At 32.9% G+C, this 22,968-nt stretch overlaps 1 protein-coding gene across 2 annotated transcripts in view; it reads left to right on the forward strand.

Annotated features, from left to right (window-relative positions):
- LOC143180337 (solute carrier family 7 member 14) overlaps positions 1–22,968 on the forward strand; it is a 101,248-nt gene that overhangs the window by 36,048 nt on the left and 42,232 nt on the right. For both annotated transcript variants that reach the window (XM_076379997.1, XM_076379998.1), the window contains 3 exons: positions 6,365–6,516; positions 11,135–11,288; positions 20,305–20,535. In XM_076379997.1, the coding sequence (XP_076236112.1) occupies positions 6,370–6,516; positions 11,135–11,288; positions 20,305–20,535 (532 nt within the window). In that variant the 5' untranslated portion in view covers positions 6,365–6,369. The remainder of the gene's footprint in view (positions 1–6,364; positions 6,517–11,134; positions 11,289–20,304; positions 20,536–22,968) is intronic.

Genomic DNA, 22,968 nt, shown 5'->3' on the forward strand with positions numbered 1-22,968 from the left:
TGCGACGCAAAGAAGCAGAATCAGAAGCTTTTAGCTTGGACGAGCTTGCTAAGCTACGATTGTCGTTTGCCGACTGACGCATTCGTTGTTCTATCCTCGTCTATACGTGTATGTTCCCTTTGAACCTAAAACTCCAAAGCCAGCTGGGTTTCGGTCGACGTGTGCCTGCTCGATAATCACGTTACTTCTGCAGCAGGGGGTGAGGAAAGAGGGAGGATAATTATCTGACAGTGACCGTTGATCCAGGGAAATATTTTTTGCGAGCTTTCGAAACACGTCGATCCTTTTGTCACTGTCTTTCTTTAGTGACGACAGAAATAATTTTGGTTGAGTTAAGGGGAAATGTTAAAGAAGATTAAAAAAAATCCATCATTTTTGTCGTATTTGAAATATTTATTTGATGTTTAAGAAATGAGACGTTTGGAGTGGTAAGAACGAACTCAATATTTTGTGAAAAATTGTTTTATCAAATTGAATTAGGGGAGTTGATACATATTTCTGTTGACATGCTATGTGGATTTTGGTCTTCTTCTTCATATAAGGTGAATTTTCATGCAAAAAAATTCTATTGGATGTTTAGAATCTTGGTAGTAAGCCTGTCTCTTCCAGGCCCAGGAAATTTAAACTAATTATAAATTGCTGTTTAATTTCGAGAGATTTCATATACATAGTTTGTTTCCTTAAAAGCCATCTTATAAATACAGTTATACATAATTCTGTATTAAAAAAAGAGGACAAAAGAGTTGCTGATACATGAAAATACAAGAATTTTTGTTGAGCTCACCCTTATACTACCTCAAACGCTTTAAATAATTTATGTAATATTACTATGGTATTATTGTAGTCTTTATTATAAACTTAATAATATAAGCTTATTACTAGCTCAGTATCCAAAACTTGTTTATTAGAATAATAATAAACGTTACAATAATAAATATTAAAATATTACAATAATAATAAACAAGCTTAGAATATCGAAATAAAAATTACAAACATGAAATTTTTCTACTAAATTACTACAGTTCTACTAAATTTTTCTACAGTTAATATTATTCTCTGTTTTTTATTTCGAGTTATTTCCTGTTATTACTCTTAGCAGTTGCGTGTGTGTTAATTGTGAAGTGCACTCGTTATCCATGACCCATGTGCATGACATGTGGGCTGGTAAATAGTGCATTATATGTAGAAGCAATATAAAGCTGAAATGTATTGATCAGTTATGTCGGTCGTTATTCTTAATTTTTTGAAAACTGACTTTTATGCCACGAAGATACATTCTGCTCGATAACTGCTAGCCACAGGTGGATGAAATTTATTCCACCCATTATGTATGTATATGTTAGAAGGTAGTTACTGACATTTTTTATCTATCTGTGTGGTATTTGATAAAGAATTGCAAACAGTTCATTTTTCAGCCGATGGAAATAATCAAATATTCATAACTCGTTGCAGTGTTTGTTATTTATGGTGATGCGACATTTTAGTTAGTCATTTAAATATTGAACAAAATATTGGATTGAAATACAATGCCTCATCCTTCTTCCGTTCTTTATACTGTCGACTTTTTTATGAGTTTTGCATTCGCATTTTAAACACGGAACTTAACAGTTTCTGTTAATTAAATGACTTAATTATATTTAATCCTGAATTAAATGCCTTTGTTTTATCACGTAATTAATTGAAGCCTATAAGTTCGCAGTAAGATTTGATGTTCAAGACAAAAATTATAAACACCAAGAGATACCTTTTTGAAATCAATTTTTAATTCTGCATCTCATCTTCAACGATTGGATAAACAAGTAAAATACAAAACTATTGTTATGTTAGTAATAACGATGAGTTTATATCGAGAAAATAATTTTTATATCTATACTTTATATCTTCGAAATATGGCTAAACCCTTGTTTATGTCTACTATTTGACCATTTACATGATTTCGAGAATAGCAACTCAAAGTGATATGAATAATGTGCTACATTTGTTCAGGCTCTGTAGATTTACAATTCCTTTGATGTTTCGGACAAAAGCCGACATCGGGTGGAAACAGTCCGAATATCCCGATAAGCACGATTCCCGAGCATTATTCATAGGATAAAGTACTTTGCAGTCTCTTTGCACTTCTTTTTTTCTATTTATATTATTCTAGGCACGAGTACGACACACTCTCATATTTTTAGTAAGTTACAAGAAAACTACAGGATTCTGATCTTGCTGCTGAAATTTGGTATAAATAAACTTTCCACGAATATCTTAACAATTTATAATTGAGTCGTTCACAGACCAAAGTGATTAATTCCACATTTTGAACTTTAAACAATTTTACAAAGCTCTTGATCGATGCTTAATTTTTTACATTTAAAATAAATATAACTATTTTTGTTTTGTGAAGTTAACAAATTTAGCAGAAACGTGAATCCTTATAATGTGAAGTCTGTAGTACTTTAATCACTGTCAAACGCCTTGTCATAGATTGCTCTAAATTTTTAGTTAGTTATAAAAAAAATGAAATAGAGTCAAATTTCAAATACAATTTTATCGCCAGTAAGATTTGTAACATGATTTTCTTTCTCCATGAAACAAAGTTTCATTTAACTCATTAACTTAAACCCAATTTTGTTTCTTCTTTTCTCTTCCTTTTCTTCTTTTTTGTCACTAATAACCAACATAGGCAGTTGATACGATATTAAACTTTAATTAAAAAAGAACAGTAATTTGATAAAAGTGTAGTTCAATTGTTAGTTAATTCTTGTGGCGTAAAGAATTCTGCTTTATTTGTTCTAAACAATTTCCTCTGCTTGGTACTCTAATCTCACAATTAATTTCTGGCAATTAAAACTTGATGCTTGCAAATTCAGGAAACGATTCATCACTACTTTATTTTTCGTTCTTCTTCCGAGGAAGTCTTGCAGAGCGAATTATCGATTTATTATCCAACGCGACAGCAGCGTCGTCTCTTCGCCAAACGTTCTTTGTTCTCGCGAAGAAACCATCGCGAAAGAAGAATATTACGTCCCCATCGATCTTAGTCAGTTCACTGCGAGCATTGTCTCTCAGTATTTTCCTGTTCCTCTCCCACGAGTCCTGAGAAAATATAAAAGAACTGACACAACTTCGCAAATAACTGTCTTGATGAATTATTCTCTGAATATTAAAGTTTAACGAAGACATTGTTCCAAAAGTTTGGAAAAGCAAAGATTTAACGAAATTCAGTAGATATCCAAAATGAGAATTCTACGAATTTCTTTATAAACACACTCCTGATAGTTCAAACACTATTCTCTCTTATTTCTACTTCAACAAATGATTGATTTTTAAGAAATGGAAGCCATTGATGATAGTCTACTATTCCTTGGATAAGGATTTAAGAAAGAACAGAGCTTGAAAGAAACAACACGAACTGTGCACAGATGTAAGTAGAATGCATAATCTTTCGAGAAGAACAGGAAAATGACTTAAAAAGCATTCGGTGATAAATTATTCAGCGAACACTCGGCACACGAAAGTGACTCCTGAAGCCGTGTGGAAATGTAGCTTAATGGACTTCTTAAATATTGTCTGAGTTACTAGGATATTCCAATTCACAGTCTAGCAACACCTTTGTTTAATCAATCACAATCCATTTGGGCTCCTAAAGTTGAGTCTACTCTAGGCATATAACAATTTTATAAAACTTGTTAGAAAAATAAAACAAAACATGTTATATAAAATTTTTCGTATTATATATATAGTAAAACAAAAATAACAAATTTTATAATTTTGTGTAAGGCTACTTGTATATTAAAAATAAACTTGTAGGGTCTGTTTCAATGACATGTCCTTTTGTTCTGGCTTCATAAAATCCTTTGACGTTTTTTTTTTATATTGTACTTATTAGATATTGACCTTATAGTGAGATATACAAATTGTTATGATTGTAAGTTATACTCAATAAACTGTGTTTCATAATTATGAAACCACTTTATAATTTTTAATTTTTGAATCTTAAGATTAAAATTACAGTAGAATCTCGACCAACCGAACTTTGGACATTCCAAATTTCCGTCATTTAGGATTACGCATACTAAGTGCAATAATAATAACAGTACAGTAGAGCATCGACTAAAATTTGAATAGTAAAACAATAATAGTCTGCTGAAGAAACTGAAGCTACTTATTGGAAGAATGTTTTAGGTTTGAATCTGGTGGTACTTCGGATAATTGAGATCTTATTATAAAGTAAACTAGTAATCAGCACAAATGAAATAACTTGTATACAATTCTATACAATGCTTCCCATGTCATGTTTAGTAATGTTACGTGTTATATGGATTTATGCCACCACAAATGTCTGACAGCACAGGGAGTAATTCCACTGCAGTATCTGATTACACATAGATTTATGCCCTGAGAATTTCTGACTGTACATAGGGTAGCTTTATTATGATGATTGATCACATGGAATATTACATCGCTGTCACGGCGACGTGTATGATTCTATCAATGAAAAACGTCCCCGTGTATGTTTGCATTTAATTAACGAGATGGAGAAAATCAATGAGTTGCTTAACCCCCAGCTGGCGATGTCTTACTCGGAACTTGTGGGGGTAAATTAGAGCGGGTTGAAATAGGTTCAAATGAGTGAAAGCGGGTCCGAGAGGATTGGATCGAGTTCAAGTGGGTCTGAGCGGGTTAAAGCAGGTTCGATCGAATTGGGGCGAATCTGAACAGGTTCGAGCGGATTGAAACAAGTCGAGGTAGGGTCCGAGCGAGTTGGAGCGTATCTGAGCGTATCCCAGAGATAGATTTCTGGTGAACTATTAATAGGATCAATTTGAAAGAATTGGGAAAAATTAGTGTCAAGGTCGAGATGTTTTGCATTGTACTAGATAATTTTCAACTTTCGTCAGTACATCAGAAATTTCAAATAATATCGGCCCTTAAGTAGATTAAAACAAGATGTGCTAGGTTCGAATTCTTTACTATTTTTTTAATCCTGAATTCTATTATGAAGAATACAATATGTGTCTCATGTCTTTTCGTGTACTGATTTCACCTCTACGAAGAAAGTGTCGCAAGTTAAAAATTTGTGTACCTCCTTCTGACAATTATTAATACTTTAGAATTATTTTTAAACTTAAAAAATTGGTTTTTGGAGTAAATTTTAACTAATTTATGTTAAATTTATAAATAGTAACCTTTTTGCTGCTCTTTTTCTTTTGTATTATTATTTTTTAAATATCACAAATATTAAATGTTACACTTGTATAATTTGTAAAAGGATACAAATTTTGGCTGACTTTTACGATTTGATTTCTATTTATATAACTTGGTGCTCGATACCTGGAAGTTAAAACCAATAAAAAGAATTTCGAAATTTGATTATTTAAAAATTTTAATATTTAAATGTTACAATATTTGAAAATTTAAATACTTAAGTCTCCAAGTTTTAGAAAAATTCAGTGTTTGAGTTTTTGAATGTCTAAATATTAGAGAAATTGAAAATTGGAATCCACGATCATTTAAATAATTTGGATATTTGTGAAGTTGTATATTTAAATATTTGGGTATTTGAATACATGAATACATAATATTTAAATACTTATAAGAATATTTGAAAGTATAAAAAATAGGAAGTGCTCGCCATGAACAAATAAAAAAATTGATAGAGATGTGACTATTTGTAACTATAATATAAAAATGATACGTACACATTTGTGATTGTAAGGCAAAACGACATAAGTCATATTTTCAACAAATTTGAGTTTTGCTTTTATTGAAGACAAAAGATAAAATTCACATTTTTGATATAAGTAGGTTCAATTAAAGGGACTTGTCCTCTAGGGAGCAATCATGCTGAACCATCACCACCGATCGTCAGTCATCGACCAAACTTCAAGCATACAAATTACAGGTTCAATATAGTAATTCTATCTAAAAAATAACTCATAGCAAATAATTTGCAAGTACCACTATTATTTCTCAGGTATAATTACTATATTCAACCTATTGTTTCTACATTTGAAATTTCATGGATGGCTGCCAATTGGTGGTGAAGGTTAAACGTGAGTATTCCCTTAAAGACGTGAATACAGATTTAAGATTCGAAACTTTAAGATTCAAAAATTTGCAATTTAGGAAATAGAAATATGTGACTTGTTTTATAACCACAGACATGATCGAGCATATTTATATTCTGCAAACACATGTATGCCAATAATCCTCATGGCTAATATTCGAGTGCTCTAAAGTGAAACTCACATATCAAACTTAATACATAGATTCAGAAATACACATTAAACTTAATCCAAACCTTAATTATCGAATTAAGAAAAAAAAGATCAGTTTTCTTTCTCCACCATTAACGCCCAATGTTGTTTCCTTCCAGGAACAATGAAGCTGGATCTGATGGACCGAGAAAAGGGCCTGGAGCTCTTCAGCAAGTTCATACGTACGAAGAATGTGGAAAGCCTTCAGGGTGACCAGGGGAAAGCTGGTCCCGAGCCGCTTCATCCAACCGACTCCAAGCAGAAATTACAGGCAAGCTCCTTTCCCGACAGTTTCCGACAGAAAAAAGAAAAACCACCTCTAATTCGACCCGATCTCCTGGAAGGAGTTCATCAAGCCCGACTCTCGGCAATTTAATCAGCTCCTGGCGAGCTTACTTCGACTTTTTCTTCCCATACTAAATTCATCGGAGCTCTTATCCCTGAAAGCAGAAAGTACGTTCTTCGCGGTCGGATATTTTTATTTTAAAAAATGGGGTCAAGTCAGCGGCTACCTTAAACCACTCCCTGCAGTCCGCGATGTTTGATTCCATCTCTCTTCTATCCGATATTTAAGGTCGTCTTCTACTTATTTTGGATCTTGGTTTTCAAGGAAAAATACACCTCACATGCACGTGAATTTCACCTCCCAGTATCGATCTCAGGTTATTTTTAACGAGATTTTTCAACCCCTTGCGCCTGCTGTGTACGGAGTACTCGCAAAGGTTGCCTTCTTCGCGACAATGCGATGGAAAATTCATTTGCCCCTTCTAAACAAGGGTTCTTGAGACTGGCGAAGATCGATGCCAAATCTGTCGATGGAACTTCGAATGTCAATGAGAATGGGATTTCATTCACGAATCTAGGTATTTGTCTCTACTGTTTGTGCAGACGTATGAAAAAGTAACGAACTTCGTTTATAGGATACTTTAATTTATTTATTTGTTCTTTCTGTACGTATTTGCTGAAGGTTGCATTTTCTATGCAAGGTGTAACAAATATAGCCTTCGATATTTTTAAGGGTGATAGGACATCCAAATTGGAGCACAAAATGTCGTATGACATAGTGTCAGAACTGGTTTTATTTTGCAATAATATCTCAAAGTTAACATATATACAGGGCGAACCGCGCAACTGTATTACCTGAATATTCTAGTAAACCATTTGTTGTATGAAAAATGTGTCAAACGAAACCTGTTTGGTATCGAAAGTATCAAACAACTCAGTACCAAATAACTTTCGTTTGAAAATTTTGTTATGCAACAAATAGTTTACAAGAATATTCAGTTGATACAGTTGTGTGACTCACCTTGTACATGCTACACTGAAAATCAAAGGATTCTGCAGCTTTGCAGATATATTGAACTACAGAAATAGAATAAAAAAGTCTTCTGTTCATACATTTTGTTGTATCTCTCACAGTTTACCTTTGACAAAGCTTTAAAGGTCCAAGATATTTGTAGGAAAGAGGTCGTGGATGTTTAAAGCTTTACAAAAGATGACTGTAAGAGATACAACAAAATGTATCGAGATGTTTGTGTTCTATTTATGCCCTTCAATATATTTGTAAGATTATAGAATGCTCTAATTGTTAATTTAACATATAAGTATGGTAACTTTGAGGCATTATTATTGTAAAATGAAGGCAGAAATTCAGATTCAATTTGAATCTCCTATTATCCCTTAAAACATCAAAAGCTATGTTTGATACATTCTATGTAGAATGTTTGACAACAAATGTCAGAAATTTTAAGGGGTGATTCTACGTGTCAAAATAGGATGAAAATCAAAAATGATAAAATTACATTTAGGATTTCGTTGCAGTGTTAGTAATCGTTATAAAAACGCCTAAAGTTCTCGTGAAATATATCTGACTTGGAACTTCAGTAAAACAACACCCAAATTAGACACAGTGAAGTCAGTAGAATGTCTCAAGACAGACACAGTCAAGGAAGTAGAATAAGTCCTGAGTCAGATATTTCACATATATTTTAGTGTACCATTAATAATTGATAACTCGGACATGAAGCTTGAAATTTCAATTTCCTGTATTTTAATTTTCGTCTTATTTTAGCACACAGAATCACCCTTTAAAATTTCTGACATTTATCGTCGAATACCCTCTATGTGTTGATAATTATAAATATGGTTTGAGTAAAAAAATCTACGGAAGTTGAACTTATCACATATTTTGTCGTTGCAACACAAAATAAGCGATAAATTCAATTTTTATTAGATTTTTTTTGTAGTTCAGTTTCATAGTTACCGACACATTTGCGACTGACGCTGGGACTGATCTCAACAACTGAACTCTGCAATGTTTTTTAATATACATGGTAGCACGACTACATGTGATTTACTACAATTGCTTTTTTTATTGTTTTTACGGAGCATATATTGAAAATTATAGCTCATCGCAGCATCACACATACACACATATTACATTAAATTTCTATATCCTTGAGAATTTTTCTTTAAAATGTTATTTGTCTATAAAAACTGTTTAAATAGCTATTTACTATTTATACAAGACTATAATTATATAAAATACTAATTGTCGGGTCATATTTCTCCTTGTGCCTAATAAATAATGATATTAACGTTGATTCATTTTACGTTTTATATATTTCATACAGAAAGGTGTAACTGATTGTAAAGTAATAATGGTGAATATTTTGGTACAGTTTTGTTCAGTACATTTTAATTTCGAATTTAATCTCAAGCCAATTAAACAACAGTTCCACTATATATTTTTTTTATTTTATATTCTGCTTTTTAATTCAATGACAATTTTTCAAAACAATTCCAGAAAAAACTAAAAAGCTAAAATAACACAAAAATGTTCTTTTTTGTGCAATTTTCTTCGAAGAATAAACGATCCATTACTATTCCTTCTTTTTTGTGCACATATGTCTCCGAAACTTTTTCTTCGTTTTTGGCAAAACCCCATCGAATGCATCTACCGAAGTCCAATTGGACTTTTCAGGCGTATCGAGCGTCGCGTTCCAACCGCGAAATCTGCGAGTTGCGGGCGCTTATTGGGAAAGTTCGCGGCTGTTTAGTCGAGACAGAATATTCGCTCACTCCGTTCCCTTGGGGCGATTCCATCCATTGTTTCTTGCGCAGATGGAAAGTGCGTTCAAAATTTCGTGGAAATATCGACACTTGCTATGCACGGCCAGTGTTCCTATCGAACGAGGATTTCAGATTCTCTGTTACCACGGAACTGGGTCGCACAAGTGGTCGACAGATTCGTTTTTCACCGCTCTGGAGTTTCCGGCTTGAAGGGTGTTAACTCTGTATAGTATACAATTCACTGAGCTCGATATGTAGCACATCAGAATTAATTTGCAAGCACAGTAGATAATTTCTATCGCTTCATTTATTCATTTCACAACAGGTAATTTATTACTTTGTTTAAGGGAAATATTTGAGAAATGATTATCGAAATAATATATCATTTTATTCGGCTAGACGTTATTCTGAAATAATTATGTTTTAGTTTATTTGATTAGGTAATAAGGATATATTCTCATTTTGATGAAACTTTTCGCAGTTATTTATTAGAAAAGTCTAAGAACTGTGTCGTATGAGGCTTGAGTTATTGTTTTATTTTAAGGGAGATCGTTTCCCTTTTATTCGAGGTGCCGCTCTTATTTGAGTGTTTATAAGAATTAAAGTTTAAAGTTTTTTTAATTAAATTTAAAGTTTTTTAAATCAAAAACATTTCAAATTCCATAGGATCTTCAGTCATTTCTATGTGCATATTTTCCAAAACATATTTTTCTAAGATTATTCTCTACTATAGAAAGAAAGGAATATCTTTCAACGCAATCCCATCTTAATGGAGCAACCTCTTTTCTTTTCTAGATAAAACTCCGATATTCACGAAATGAGAAAGGAGTGGTGGCTGAAAAATATGTAGCTGGAGTATGAAATAGAATATTCTTTAAAAAAAATATTATAACTACTTGAACATATAATAAAAATATACAGAAATATTATAAATAACTTATCATATGTATATTTTCAGTAGTATAAAGTGTAAAAGATAGGGCTTGTTAAAAAAAAAAGAAAGTTTCCCCTTAAGGAAGCAAATAGGAAGGGGAGTCGATATATTAGGAACCCTGATTGGTTATTCTTCTACAGAGGAATGACCAATCAGAAATTGCCATTCAAAAGTCATGTAAATCCTGATTCACACCTCTACCATGGAGGGGCTAAAAGCATAAAAGCTCGAGACAGAGCAATCGTCACTCAGAATCTATAATCGCTCAGAACCATTCAAAAGCTCATGGTCATCAATGTGATATTTAAGTATTTTCAAAGTATCAAGAAAAGTGTAATATCACAACCAGTCATACTGTGTATTAGAATTTAAGTTAGTTAGCAGCTAAAATTAAGCATTGTTCATTTTTTAAGTGTTGTGTATTATGTGTGTAACAAGGTTTCATGGGAAAACTTATTTTCTACTTAACAAATTTTGCAACTAATAACAGAAGAACTTTGGTGATTAGTGAACGAAAAATTTGGTTGTTTATAAGTGTTGATATAAATAAACCGTTATTAAAACTCAGTTTACTTCAAAGTAGTGATTCTCCAGGTATTAGTAGGCCTATTAGTACAAATTATATAAGTACAAATTCCTCCAAAGATAGTTTCAGTATTTTGGCATTTATGGGTATGATTTCATTACATTTTAATAATTTAAAATTAATTTATGTCTAGAAGTCAAATTTATTGTGTCATGCTACTCCACTGTAGATATGTAACGTTAATAGTAACAAATAATAAAATTATTATAAGGACTTCTATTTAAAATTTAAGTTACATTCTGTTAAAAGTAGGAAGTGGAAGTAAAATTGAAGTGTTATTTTGTTTTTAATCCACAGAAGTGCCTGACGACTCTGGACCTGACATCCTTAGGGGTCGGCTCCTGCGTGGGGACAGGGATGTACCTTGTTGCAGGGATGGTGGCGCGCAGCGTCGCTGGTCCAGGTGTCGTCATCTCGTTCATTATCGCGGCCATAGCTTCCATTTTCTCCGGTAAGTTTCTGCTACTCAATCAAGCTCCTATTTTCCTCTAAATATGACACCGTCTGTTTTAATAAGAAGGTACACAGGCCAATTCAGCCTTAATTGTTGAATCTCTCAATTTAATTCTTTGGCTTGTAACAACGAGTTATCCTGTGATACAAGTTATGTGTCAAATACTAAAAGAAATGTTGTTAAATATTTGAATTTATCAAATAAGGAGAAATTGAAAAAATTTTTGGGTAATTAATGATTTGTTGATTTATTTTGTAATAATTATTTCCTTATTAAGTAACTAATTTATATATTTCGCTTGTATTTAAATTAACACGAATCCTTACACTTGAAGACAAGTTATAAGAGGAGCAGTTAAATGATCTAGAATCTAGGTAGACAAATTAAAAGTACCGTCTTCGAGGAATCATATAGAAGTAGTTACCTTTTTAAATCAGGTAAAATATGGTAAACTACCTCATTTCAGTGAAATCATTTTGATTGCTAGAGTATATGTATATGTATACTGTTATATTTACGTATAAGCTTAATATACATATGCATTAGGTTGAGAAAACAAGAAGTTTGTTAGAGTTCGACATTAACATGGATTTACGATACGGTTAAAATATCTGCTAGTTTCGAGTTACGAGATTTTAGTTTGTAATTAGTGTAATCGCTGAGAGTCAAGCACATTCACCAACAGGAGAAATTGGAGATAATTAAGAGAGTTGTAAAAGTCGATCTATGTCAATTTTTATTCCTTCTCAGAAGAGCAAGAATTTGTCTCATATCTTCAATGTTTATTCAATTAAAAAATTAAAACATTTATAAGAAAATATTTATCGTATTGAACATAATATAACCATAAGTCTTTACCTGTGCAGTATAGAAAAAACTGGTTCAAGTAAAAGTTATTTAGTTTGATAAGAGGTAAGAAAAAACATCACGTTTTACTTAAAAAGAAAACGACAGGGCTTGCTTCTTTCCATAATAGTTGTCCCAGAAAAATTTAGTACACACTAAAAGATAAATCGCCTTAAAAAATTTAATTAAAAAATAAATCAAGTATATAATTGTTGGTTTCTAGGAAAAGAGTTTGTAACACTTTATTTGAATCTGTCTGTATGTATAAATGAAAGTTTCATAAGTAATAGAAAAAAAGTAAAGCAACGGTTAAAGCATTTTATATGTAACAAAATCTTAACATTCTTTGCATAAACAAATTTAGAACCGAAATATTATTAAGATAAAGTATAATAAAACCATCTCCAGTTACTATACACATGTAGAAAACAAATAAATAAAATATGACCACGCTTAGTCAGACAAACTGGAAAACCTTTAACACACGACAATATTTAAATGATGTGAATAACGTTAATCTCTACAATTATGAGTAATACCCGTACTAATAATAAATTGTAGTAACACCTGCTAGTAGAAGTAAGGGGACACGTGTGCCACACAATGAAGCTAATAGCGTGTTAAACATAATTTTTTGTTAAAGTTAATCTCACTTTGCATGTGATAATATTTTAGTGAATTTAGCATGGGGCTCAAACTAATCACAAGGAAGCTTCTTTCATGCATAAAAATTTCATCGTTAAGGTAACCACCGATGAATTGAAGCTTCTTTCTGCTTCCTAATAATTCACATTTTAGTCACATCTTAGTTCTATCTTCGTGGAAAAATGTGTAAGCAACGCGCTTAAGACGCCACGGCTGTAAATTCCTGTAAGCAGGAAAGAATTGAATTCCGCGTTTCACAAGCCTGAACCGTTCCTGACAGCTCGTCGGACGTAGCCGCCATGCAACCCCCGTAAATCTAATCCGACACCGTTACCCATACCCCTCAGAGAGGGTGAATTCTGTTAAGAATTCTTACTGGCGGCCTCAAGGAAGGAAACAACATCTCTTTCCTTTCGCTTTATCTGTCAGCTGCTAGTGAAGCAACGCGAACATTCTGCTTTGTCTATTTAACCAGACTCCATTTTGTAAATCCTCTAATTAGGTCGTTAATTACCATGCTACATTTGCAGAATTTTGAGTAGGCTTTCAACAGTAATGTTGATCCTCAAAGATATTTTTAATCCTTTTCTTACATATGATGGGAAGAAAAATATGAGTATTCTTTTATGAGTTTACGTTGATTATGTGATAAAGAGCGATGAATAACTAATGCATGTGAAGGATAGGATCTATATTAAAAACTGGGGTTGGAATAATAGATTTCATGTGAGATAGTTACTTTGGGTTAAAAGTAAATTGCAGATGTTGCACTCGTGGTTTGACCATTTCATATTAACAACTGTTTTCGACATTTTTCGTTGTTATTATTAGTTGTCATTATAACTAGTTGCTCTGAGAATAATTTCACGCAGAAGAAATACTCTTTATTTATTGTATATTTCTTTCATTCTATTTCAATAACGTTAGTCCTAAATAGTTGTATTTGTTAATGGTGTTGTTGGATGGAAGAGATGTTTGACGTCACTTAGACCCTTTTTATAAACATGCTCTAAAATGTTAAAAATATTAAAGATAATGCAAATTTCATTGTATTATCTTTAAAATTGGTAGATCTATGACAAATTGATATTAAACATATTATCAAAGACGTAGAATAGGAATAAGTTGAAGTGGGAAAACTAATACATTTTCATTTGTTTTCATTATACAGATAAGATTTTTCTGCATAATTCTGTACAATTATGAGCATTTAAAAATGTGTAGTATAAGTTTACCTGAAGTTTGGCTAACCGTCTGACACTACTGTTAGCACAAAGTTCGTGACAGAGGTCAGGTCATGGGAAAGTAGTGATTGTTCTAGCCACTGTCCAGGTCGACTGTCGCAGAATTTCGCCCTAGTTGTGAGAGGTGGGTGACCCCTTACGTCAGTAGCTTTCACAACCACTGTTCTCTTTAAGTGGTTATAATTAACAAACGAAAATATGAACAGTATTTCGTTAGTTTTAATCTTTACATGCTTTATAATCTCATTAAGAATGTTGCATCCTTTATGAACTTATAAAAATTACATTAACTAGGCAAATCTACACCTACAAGGGTCTCCTATTTAAAAAAGGTATCTCAAAATTTACGGTAAAATTTTAATTGCAATTTCGCAAACTATACATGGAAAAAGAATGCTAAGCTGAAGTTACTGAAGTCTTTTGTAGAGTTTATTAAAGTACTCTAATAGATTTGAGTTTAGTAGAATTAATAAGAGTCGATTTTGTAGATTTAAGAAAGCTGCTGTTTGTAGTCAAGCTAGGTTTGTCAATTTTACAAAGATTTATATCAAATCCTACAAAAATCTACCTTGCTTAAATTTAGTTAGGAGACATTTGCAAAATTAACATGACCACTTGTTTCGTGACAGCTTAGTACACTCAATAAAATTTCATAAAATATAAAAAACTACACTCATTTACTAAAATTTGGAATATGATGGAGTTAAAATTGTTTCACATTTTTAAATACCCTGAAAAATTAAAATTACTTGCAGCACAACAATTATTACCTAATAATTAAAATAAACCTACTTTGTTAAATTTTATAAGAATAAAATGTGTAACATGGACCTTTCCATTTTTTTAAATTTCGTGCTTCAAAGAGCTAAGGAAGTATCCTGATCTAAGCGTTCATTTTTTAAGCTTTTGGAATTTTTTCAAGAAATCAGTGGACTGCTTTGTATTGAGTTTTTACGCATGCATTTATTACTATTTAAAGTATACGAGTTTTTGAAAATGAAAATAATTAGAATTATACGAGTTATGTGTTCTTGCACAACATACCTGTCAACATCACTGGTGGACATGATTTCAACTGTTCTGCTAATTTGTAACAAATGAGTAAATAAGCACCTTCATCAGTATGGATGCAGCTATGGTGTGAACCAAAATGAATTTCAAATTTTTTGATCACTTTTCCGCCCTTAGCATGTTAAAAGAATTAGAAACAATTAAGATTTTTTGAAAATGTTGTTTCACACCAACTAATGAAGATCGTTACACATGTGGAATCATGTCCACTAGTGATGTTGACAGAGACGTTATGCAAAAACACGTAGCTCGTACAATTGTAATTCTTTTCGCTCGAAAAAAACAGTTCACGTACATTACATATTATTAAATACAAGCTCAAAATCTTAATAAAAAACACTTTCTCGATTTCTTAAAAAAAATTTCTCAAAAAAGCCTTAAAACATAGGCCAGAACATAGATAGACCAGAACAGTCCCTTAGCACACTAACATCGAAGAGTTTCCGATTTACAGATTTCTGTTTTATTTCTACTCATTTAACGAAACTGTACTCCTCCCAAAAGTATTTCGCTTCTCGTGCTGTAGCAAGTTCCAAGGAATTTCCCATAGATTTTATTGTTTCCTCCGCATCTCGGGTGTACCGGAAGCAGCGAGATCACGCGCGTGGACCATCGTTACAGCGCGCACGTCCGCCCATACGTCTTTCTCTCCAGACACGAGCACGAAAGGATGCGTCTTCGGGTACCTCGGCGCCACACCGTGGAAAATAACAGTTGGATTAGATTTACGGGGTGGGCTGGGGGAGTCGAGGCGTTTCCGTGTTGCTCGAGACACGCGAGCCAGCCTGAAACGTGGCACTGCACGGACGGTTATATTGTGAGGTCCTAGACTCTGGTTCTGATACAAAAGTGCACCGGTTGCGATCGTATCTCTATCGGATTTCCGTGGGTGTCGTTTCCATTGTTGCTGGCGATATGCCCGATCCGCCGTGTTCTTCGGGAATAATAGAGCTCTACAGCATTCCAGGCACGATAGAAATCGCTTGTCACCCGAACGCTTCTTTCTTTTCGGTCAGATCGGTGTCACGCTGAGCAGCCTCGTTTATTCATGTTTGCGTCTGATAACGTTTTGACGCTGACGAAAGCATTATGGTTTCGAGGTTCTTTTTACAGGTGTCTTCAGAAGTACAGTGGCTCCGGGTTAGTTGGTTATCGACATCGCCATTACTTTTTAGAAGTGACTTCCTCAAGTGTCTTCAGCGTTATGAGTTTAACACTCGCAGCGCGGTTGTTGGATCTTTTCTCATCCAGGAATTAAAATAAACACCTAGTCCTTTTCTAATAAATATTTTTAACGTAAAATTGTGAAAAAGGGTGTGCTTCAGAATATTACAATGTATATCTCGGTTAATTATTCAGAAATAAAAAAGTAAACATTTTTAACGTAAATATTAGTATAGAAAGATCAGGGTCTAAGAAAGACTCTTTTTATTTATAGCTCTGCGAGTGTTGAAGTAAATAAGCGTGATTTCCCTGAAAGAGACCCTTTACTCATTATTTTAGCTTGTGTCGGATAGCGATATCTCACTCGAACTAACTCTTTACAATTAACCCTCCTATAACGCGATTAATTCGTACCGCGTTATAAGAAACTCGGAGCAAGTGTAAATCAGAATAATTCATGTTATATTGAAAAGACGGAAATTCCCCATTAATTTCAACCGTAAAAATGCACATATTATAGAGACATCGCGTTTAAAGACTATCGCCCGTCGCAATTTTTGCTACGTCTTATATGAAAACCGCGTTATGTAAGTCCTGCGTTATAAGAGGGTTTACTGTTTTACTGTACCTATTTACCCATTCTGAGATGAAGAGATAGAAAACACTCGAAAATTTTTAGAAATAGACCTCCCGCGATAGTTGGTCAGATCTGGTCCCAAGTCACGGTCAACTAACGCGGAACCACTGTAATTGATAGTTGTTGATAGTAGTTTGTATTAACGCTTGCAATTAGCATACCAATAGATGGAGTCCTTTATGACCCCATATCCTTTAATATATCAAGGGCGGTTCCATCACGACCCCATACCTTCCAAATATAAAATGTCATATTTGTAAACGTTTCGTTTGCAAAAATCGTGTAATAAAAACATCAGTTTATATTCGTGACAAAGATAATACATAAATATGCCTCTCTTTTTTCTTTTCTACTATCTTTCTTCTTTCTTTTCTTGCCTTGTAGTGTGTTATTTAATTTTATATTACTGTATTCAAGTTATTTTAGTTTTTATTTCTATTGGAACATAAAAATGAAGAAGAAAAGACAAGAGAAATAAATCTTGCAAGACTGAACTAACAAATAAGACTAAACTGTAATTAAGGTTACAATTTTATCGGTACTTGTGTCACATGAAATAGGATTCATATTAAAATAAAGAAACAATGAAAATAAATGTAAGCAGATGAAGTTTTAATGGAGTCTCTTAGGAGTCCTCTTGGTAAAAAACGTTAATCACCATACCTTAGTATACTAAGGGCTAAATTTTAAGCTTCTAAGCTAAGGAAAAAATTTGAGATGGGTTTAGGCCAAGCGTAAACTGTCGACAATCTGTGAACGACAATCTTGTCGATTGCAGACTGAGATACAATCGCTGGAAACACATGACGGCAACGATAATCATTCTTTTTCTATCTAGCGGATAAGAAGACAGTCGATATGTATATCTTCCAACAATTGTATCTCAGTCTGTAATCGGCTTAGAGAAAAGAAGGCTATAGAAAGAATATTCCCTTGGTTCAACTTATTTTATTGAGGATAGTTTGTGCAAGATCAATCCTACCAACTTTATTAAAATTAAATTTATATACAGAATACCGATATATGTACGAGTAAACATATTAATTCAATCAGTCCTGCCAATTTAACCTGACAGCTTTTTGATAGTCGCCTTGTTTTTATTTATTGAAAGAAAGCTGAAATTGTCAACAAATCCCCATGTTGAACTTGCACAAATTTTTCTCACAAAAATTGGAAATGCTCCTTCTATATCTTTCTTTTTTCTAAGGCAATTGACCTTTAGATTGGACAACATTTTCGTTCGCTAGCTGTGGATTCTTAACGCATGTAGTCAAAATGAAATATGTACCAGGCAGGCTGAATACAGTGTTAAAAGACATTTTCTTTGGGAGCACAAATATCAGAGATAAAAAAACAAGATGTAAAAGAGATAAATCGGACAGAAAAATAAGATAAGAGTATTTTTGTCTCCCTAGTGGTTACTTCAAAAGGAACTATTTCATCAGAAATAATTGCTCACTTTGTCTCAACTTGTAACATTTCATTTAATGCATTCTGTATGTACAATTATGAAACACGGGGTGGTGTTCGACAACAGTTATCAGAAATTTTAAGGGGCAATTCTACATAGCAAAATAAAACAAAAATCAAGAACAAAATTGTGATTGGGGCTTCGTCTTAAAGTTATTACATTGTCAGAACAACGTCTAAAGTTACATGAAACGTGTCTGACTTGAAATTTGTTATATTGCAGGCGTGGATTAGTCAGGTCAGATGCAGCCATGTCAGTAGAATACGTCAGTAGAGTAACTTCAATCAGACACATATCACGTACATATTTAAGTAGGTGTCTGTAATAGTTCATAACTCGGAAATGAAGTTTAAACACAGTTTCGTCATTCTCCAATTTCGTCTTATTTTAGTTCGTAAAATTACCCTTTAAAATTTATGATATCTAGTTACTACATTCGTAATTAATAAGTAAAATTAATATATTAGAACAGTCAAATAATCAAATATTATTTTTATGGATAATAGATATTCATCATAAATTGTCAATGGATGTATATTTTTATAAACAAGTTATACATTACACTTTTTAGATAATTAATAGACAGACAAGAAATTATGGCAGAAGTTAATAGGAGATACGTATATTTGCAATATTTATGAGATAACCTAATATGAGTATGTACAGAATACCCCTGAAATAAATGACCAAAATTTACAATAAGTTCGGAAACTCTTCTTTTTCGAGATATAAACGCTTTTTATTTGTGACAATGTAGTTTAGAAATACTCGTAACATACTTAAAGAAATTGCTGAAAATAATTTTCTTGTGCAGTAATATAAGCTTGGTATCGACTTTTCAGAAACTGTTGATGATGTTCAAAACGTTCTGGTGTATTTCAAATTCCCTTACATGCAACATCTCGAATTGGAAGAGTTTCTAAATCTATGTTTACATGACCTTTCTTTATTCTAAAGCTGGATCTACATTACATGTTATGTAGTGTAGTGTACATGTAGTGTAGACTCAGTTTTAGAAAGAATATAATACGATGCTAAAGTTTGGTCACCTCCTATTTCTAGGACATACCCTCTATATCCTTTTATACAGCAAGTATGTATAGAAACTGATTTTGTATTCTGTTACCTATCTGACAAAAATGTTCCAAAATAGAGCAAAACAAGTAATCAAACCTCACCAAGTAAATGAACCTTCTGGCTTGGCGCCAGCAAGTATGAAGGGACACAGCGTATGGCAAGATGTCAATCACTGTAATGAAATTCATTCAAGATTTATTACATGCTTTCTATGACATAGTGTCGGCTGCTTTCGCGTTAGGGTGGAATATTTTATCGATATTTCACCGACATTTTTGATATTCTATCGCATTCTTAACTGTCGTGTATTTATTAAATTCTTGATCCGTCTGGAAGTTGGGAAAATATTTCATAAAGTATACGTGGGAAAGTAAATAATTGATCGCTGTGGTACAGGAAACCAAGGAATTCAATTTAACATGTTTTACTAGCTGCGGATCTTTATACATTTATGAGAAATTCTAGTACCCCAAAAAGTACAAAATTCATATAATATACCACAATGTACTCAATATCAATAGTTAAATACACGTTGTACTATTTCGACTATTTTGTACTACTCCTTTAAATGTGATTATGAAGAAAGAAATTTACATAAACATCTGTAGTCTATTGATTACAATACTACAGGGCGGTCCACTTAAATGAGACTTCTACATATCTATTCCAATTGTGACTTTGAAAAAAACATTCTTTGCTGTATATTACTATTCAAATTGCATGTAAAATATTTGTTATATCATCACAATTAGACAAAGAGCTATTTAGTTGGCCTTACTTAAATGGACCACTTCGTATAATAAAAAATGTTGTCTGATATCAAATCACCAGCTTCGTCTTTCCATTTTCATTTCGCAGGAGCATGTTACGCAGAGTTTGGAGTACGAGTGCCTCACACGACAGGCAGCGCATACATGTACAGTTATGTGACAGTAGGCGAATTAATAGCATTCATTATTGGATGGAACATGGTACTGGAGTACCTTATAGGTACAAGCGCATGTGCCTGCGCTCTTAGCGCTTGCCTCGACGCCCTCGCGGATGGCGCCGTTTCCGGTGCGATAGCCAACAGCGTGGGAACCATTTTTGGTGAGTCAAAATATTGTTTCCATTACCGGATGCATTCGTCTATTCTTCACAGTTATCTCTACTGTCCCAGAATTTTTTTTTAAAGAGTTTCGTTGATGCGTAGCACGAGAATGCAGTAGTATAGGTCAATATTTAGAACCTAGAATAATTTTTGAGGACTTTGTGAACCGTTACGTAGGATGGGTTAAAAATCACTTTTTCATTTTAAATAAGTGTTTATGTATTTCGTTTTTAATCTTCTTTGCATTCCTTCTTTCAAAAAAAATTTGGAGTACTTAAGGAAATTTATAATGTTATTAAGTCCTTATTATTTATTATACAGATACTCGGGGTATTATGAGTTTATATTTGAAAAAAATATAGTAGAAGCTGCTAAAAATATAAATTTAGTATTTTTAGTTCATGCAAATATCAGCAGGGTTCATTATTGCTTTTACAAATTCCAATTTTTGCTTTTGAAGCTCATTTATTGGAAAATGAGCCAAAGATAATGTTAAAAAAGCGACGTGCAAAAACAGAGAATGAAAATAAAAACAGCGAAAACTACCTTATAAAAACTTCATGTATTAATGTATGAGATTTTGCAACATCTCTCCAATTAGCACAATTGTGCGTGTATTATTATTTGTTAAACACTATGCTCTTTTCGAGTCTACCAACAATTTAATTTTAATTTTTAATATTTTTTAATATGAATTTAAAATTCTCTATAAGAATACTAAATTGATCAATGTGTAATAATACAAAAATATTAATAAGTAATACAGGTTAATATCTAAAACCTGTACTACTTCAAATCTGCGTAAACTGTCTGATTCTCAAACAATCCAGAAAGAAAATCGTGTGCATGGTTAATTATGCAGTGAAATCAAAGGGAAGTCTTTTGAAGATCTATTTCTGGTGGCATTGTTTGCAGTGATCGTTAGCCACAAGAAGGGAGCACTAGGAAGGGTTTCGCGTGTGTCAGTCGCTTGGAAGACGCTTCCTGTTCTCTCAGTAGTTCGATGATGTATGGTCTTCTTTCACTTGTCAGCTTGGGCGAGCAAATATCCGACTTTTCCTGCACCAACGGCTGGCCAACCGTGGGATTAGGTACATTTCTGAGCCAGCTGTTGCCACTAGACGATCGATAGTCTTTTCAAATACAGTAGGACCTCGATTATCTGAACTAATTAGTTCCAGAAAAACTGAGTAATCGAATTCTTCAGATAATTGAATGACTCCCTTTTTAAAATAAATCACAGAACTCCTCTATTTTTCCAAAAAAAAAATCCATTTTCTGCACTTTACATTGCTATAAATAAGTTCTCAAAAATAACTAAAAAAATTAAGTCATTCAATTTTTAAACAAGATAATGATTTATTATTAATTGTAATTCTGTAATTTCGCAAATAGAAATTTTCTTTCACTCTTCTTGACAATTTTATGTTACCAACTCGCGACTATTTTCTCACGGGGTTACGATATTCTCTGCAGCGTCCGGCTGTGTATAGAATTGTTCTACACCTTGTGTTAGGAAAAGTAGAACATTGTTCTATTTGCATCACTATCGATCGCAATACGGAGTTCATTCTATGAATGTGTTTGCACAGGCCTGGGATTATTCTGCTTAAGAGGTATTGATCACGTTCGCGGTTCATTCGACTCCATCTGAACGTGCATGAGATCATTCCACTGGGCTCCGTTACCCCAAAAACAAGCAAAACGATCCCGATCTGTCACGAATACGTTTTACTACGTCGCGTGTCCGACTAACCACAAGGTTATTCTACTTGGTGCATGTTCCCTCGCGTACAGGATTATTTTTCTTGAATGAACGTCGGCTTGACATTAAAATATTCCATTACCTTTATCACTGGAGACCTGTAAAGTAAATGTCTCAGTAGCTGAACAGTAACTTTAATTTTGTTTAATTTTAAGCTTAAATTATAATGTATCTAATGGAGAACAAAAAATTACTAAGTATTGTCAAATAGTAAATATATTCAGTTACTAGAACGAAATTCAAATGTCAGGACATGGAATTTTAGATTGTCTACTTACTGGGACATGTAATATTTTAAGCGTCCAGGTACTGTGACGTTTACCTTAATACTTTTATAGTTTAATGTTGTTACTCTAAATTCTCTTAAAGAGATACCATCAAGGACCCAGTTCCTGGTCACTTATGAGTAAGAAGCATGGTTTTTCTAACATAGTCATGAAAAAATTAACCAAATTCAAAAAATTTCATATTATTCATATAAATCTGTTTTTAGTTTTTCAATGTGTTATTGAAAAAAATGCGAAAATAATACTAATTAAATCATAATTTAGTTCTTAAAGTAAAACATATATAGGCAACAATAACTTATGTCTTACTGTCAGCTGTTAAATTTCATATATAAATATCAAAATAGGTAACAATTACTTATTAATTTCTTAGAACAAAT

The sequence above is a fragment of the Calliopsis andreniformis genome, chromosome 6 (genome assembly GCF_051401765.1).
Source record: "Calliopsis andreniformis isolate RMS-2024a chromosome 6, iyCalAndr_principal, whole genome shotgun sequence".
Lineage (NCBI taxonomy): Eukaryota > Metazoa > Arthropoda > Insecta > Hymenoptera > Andrenidae > Calliopsis > Calliopsis andreniformis.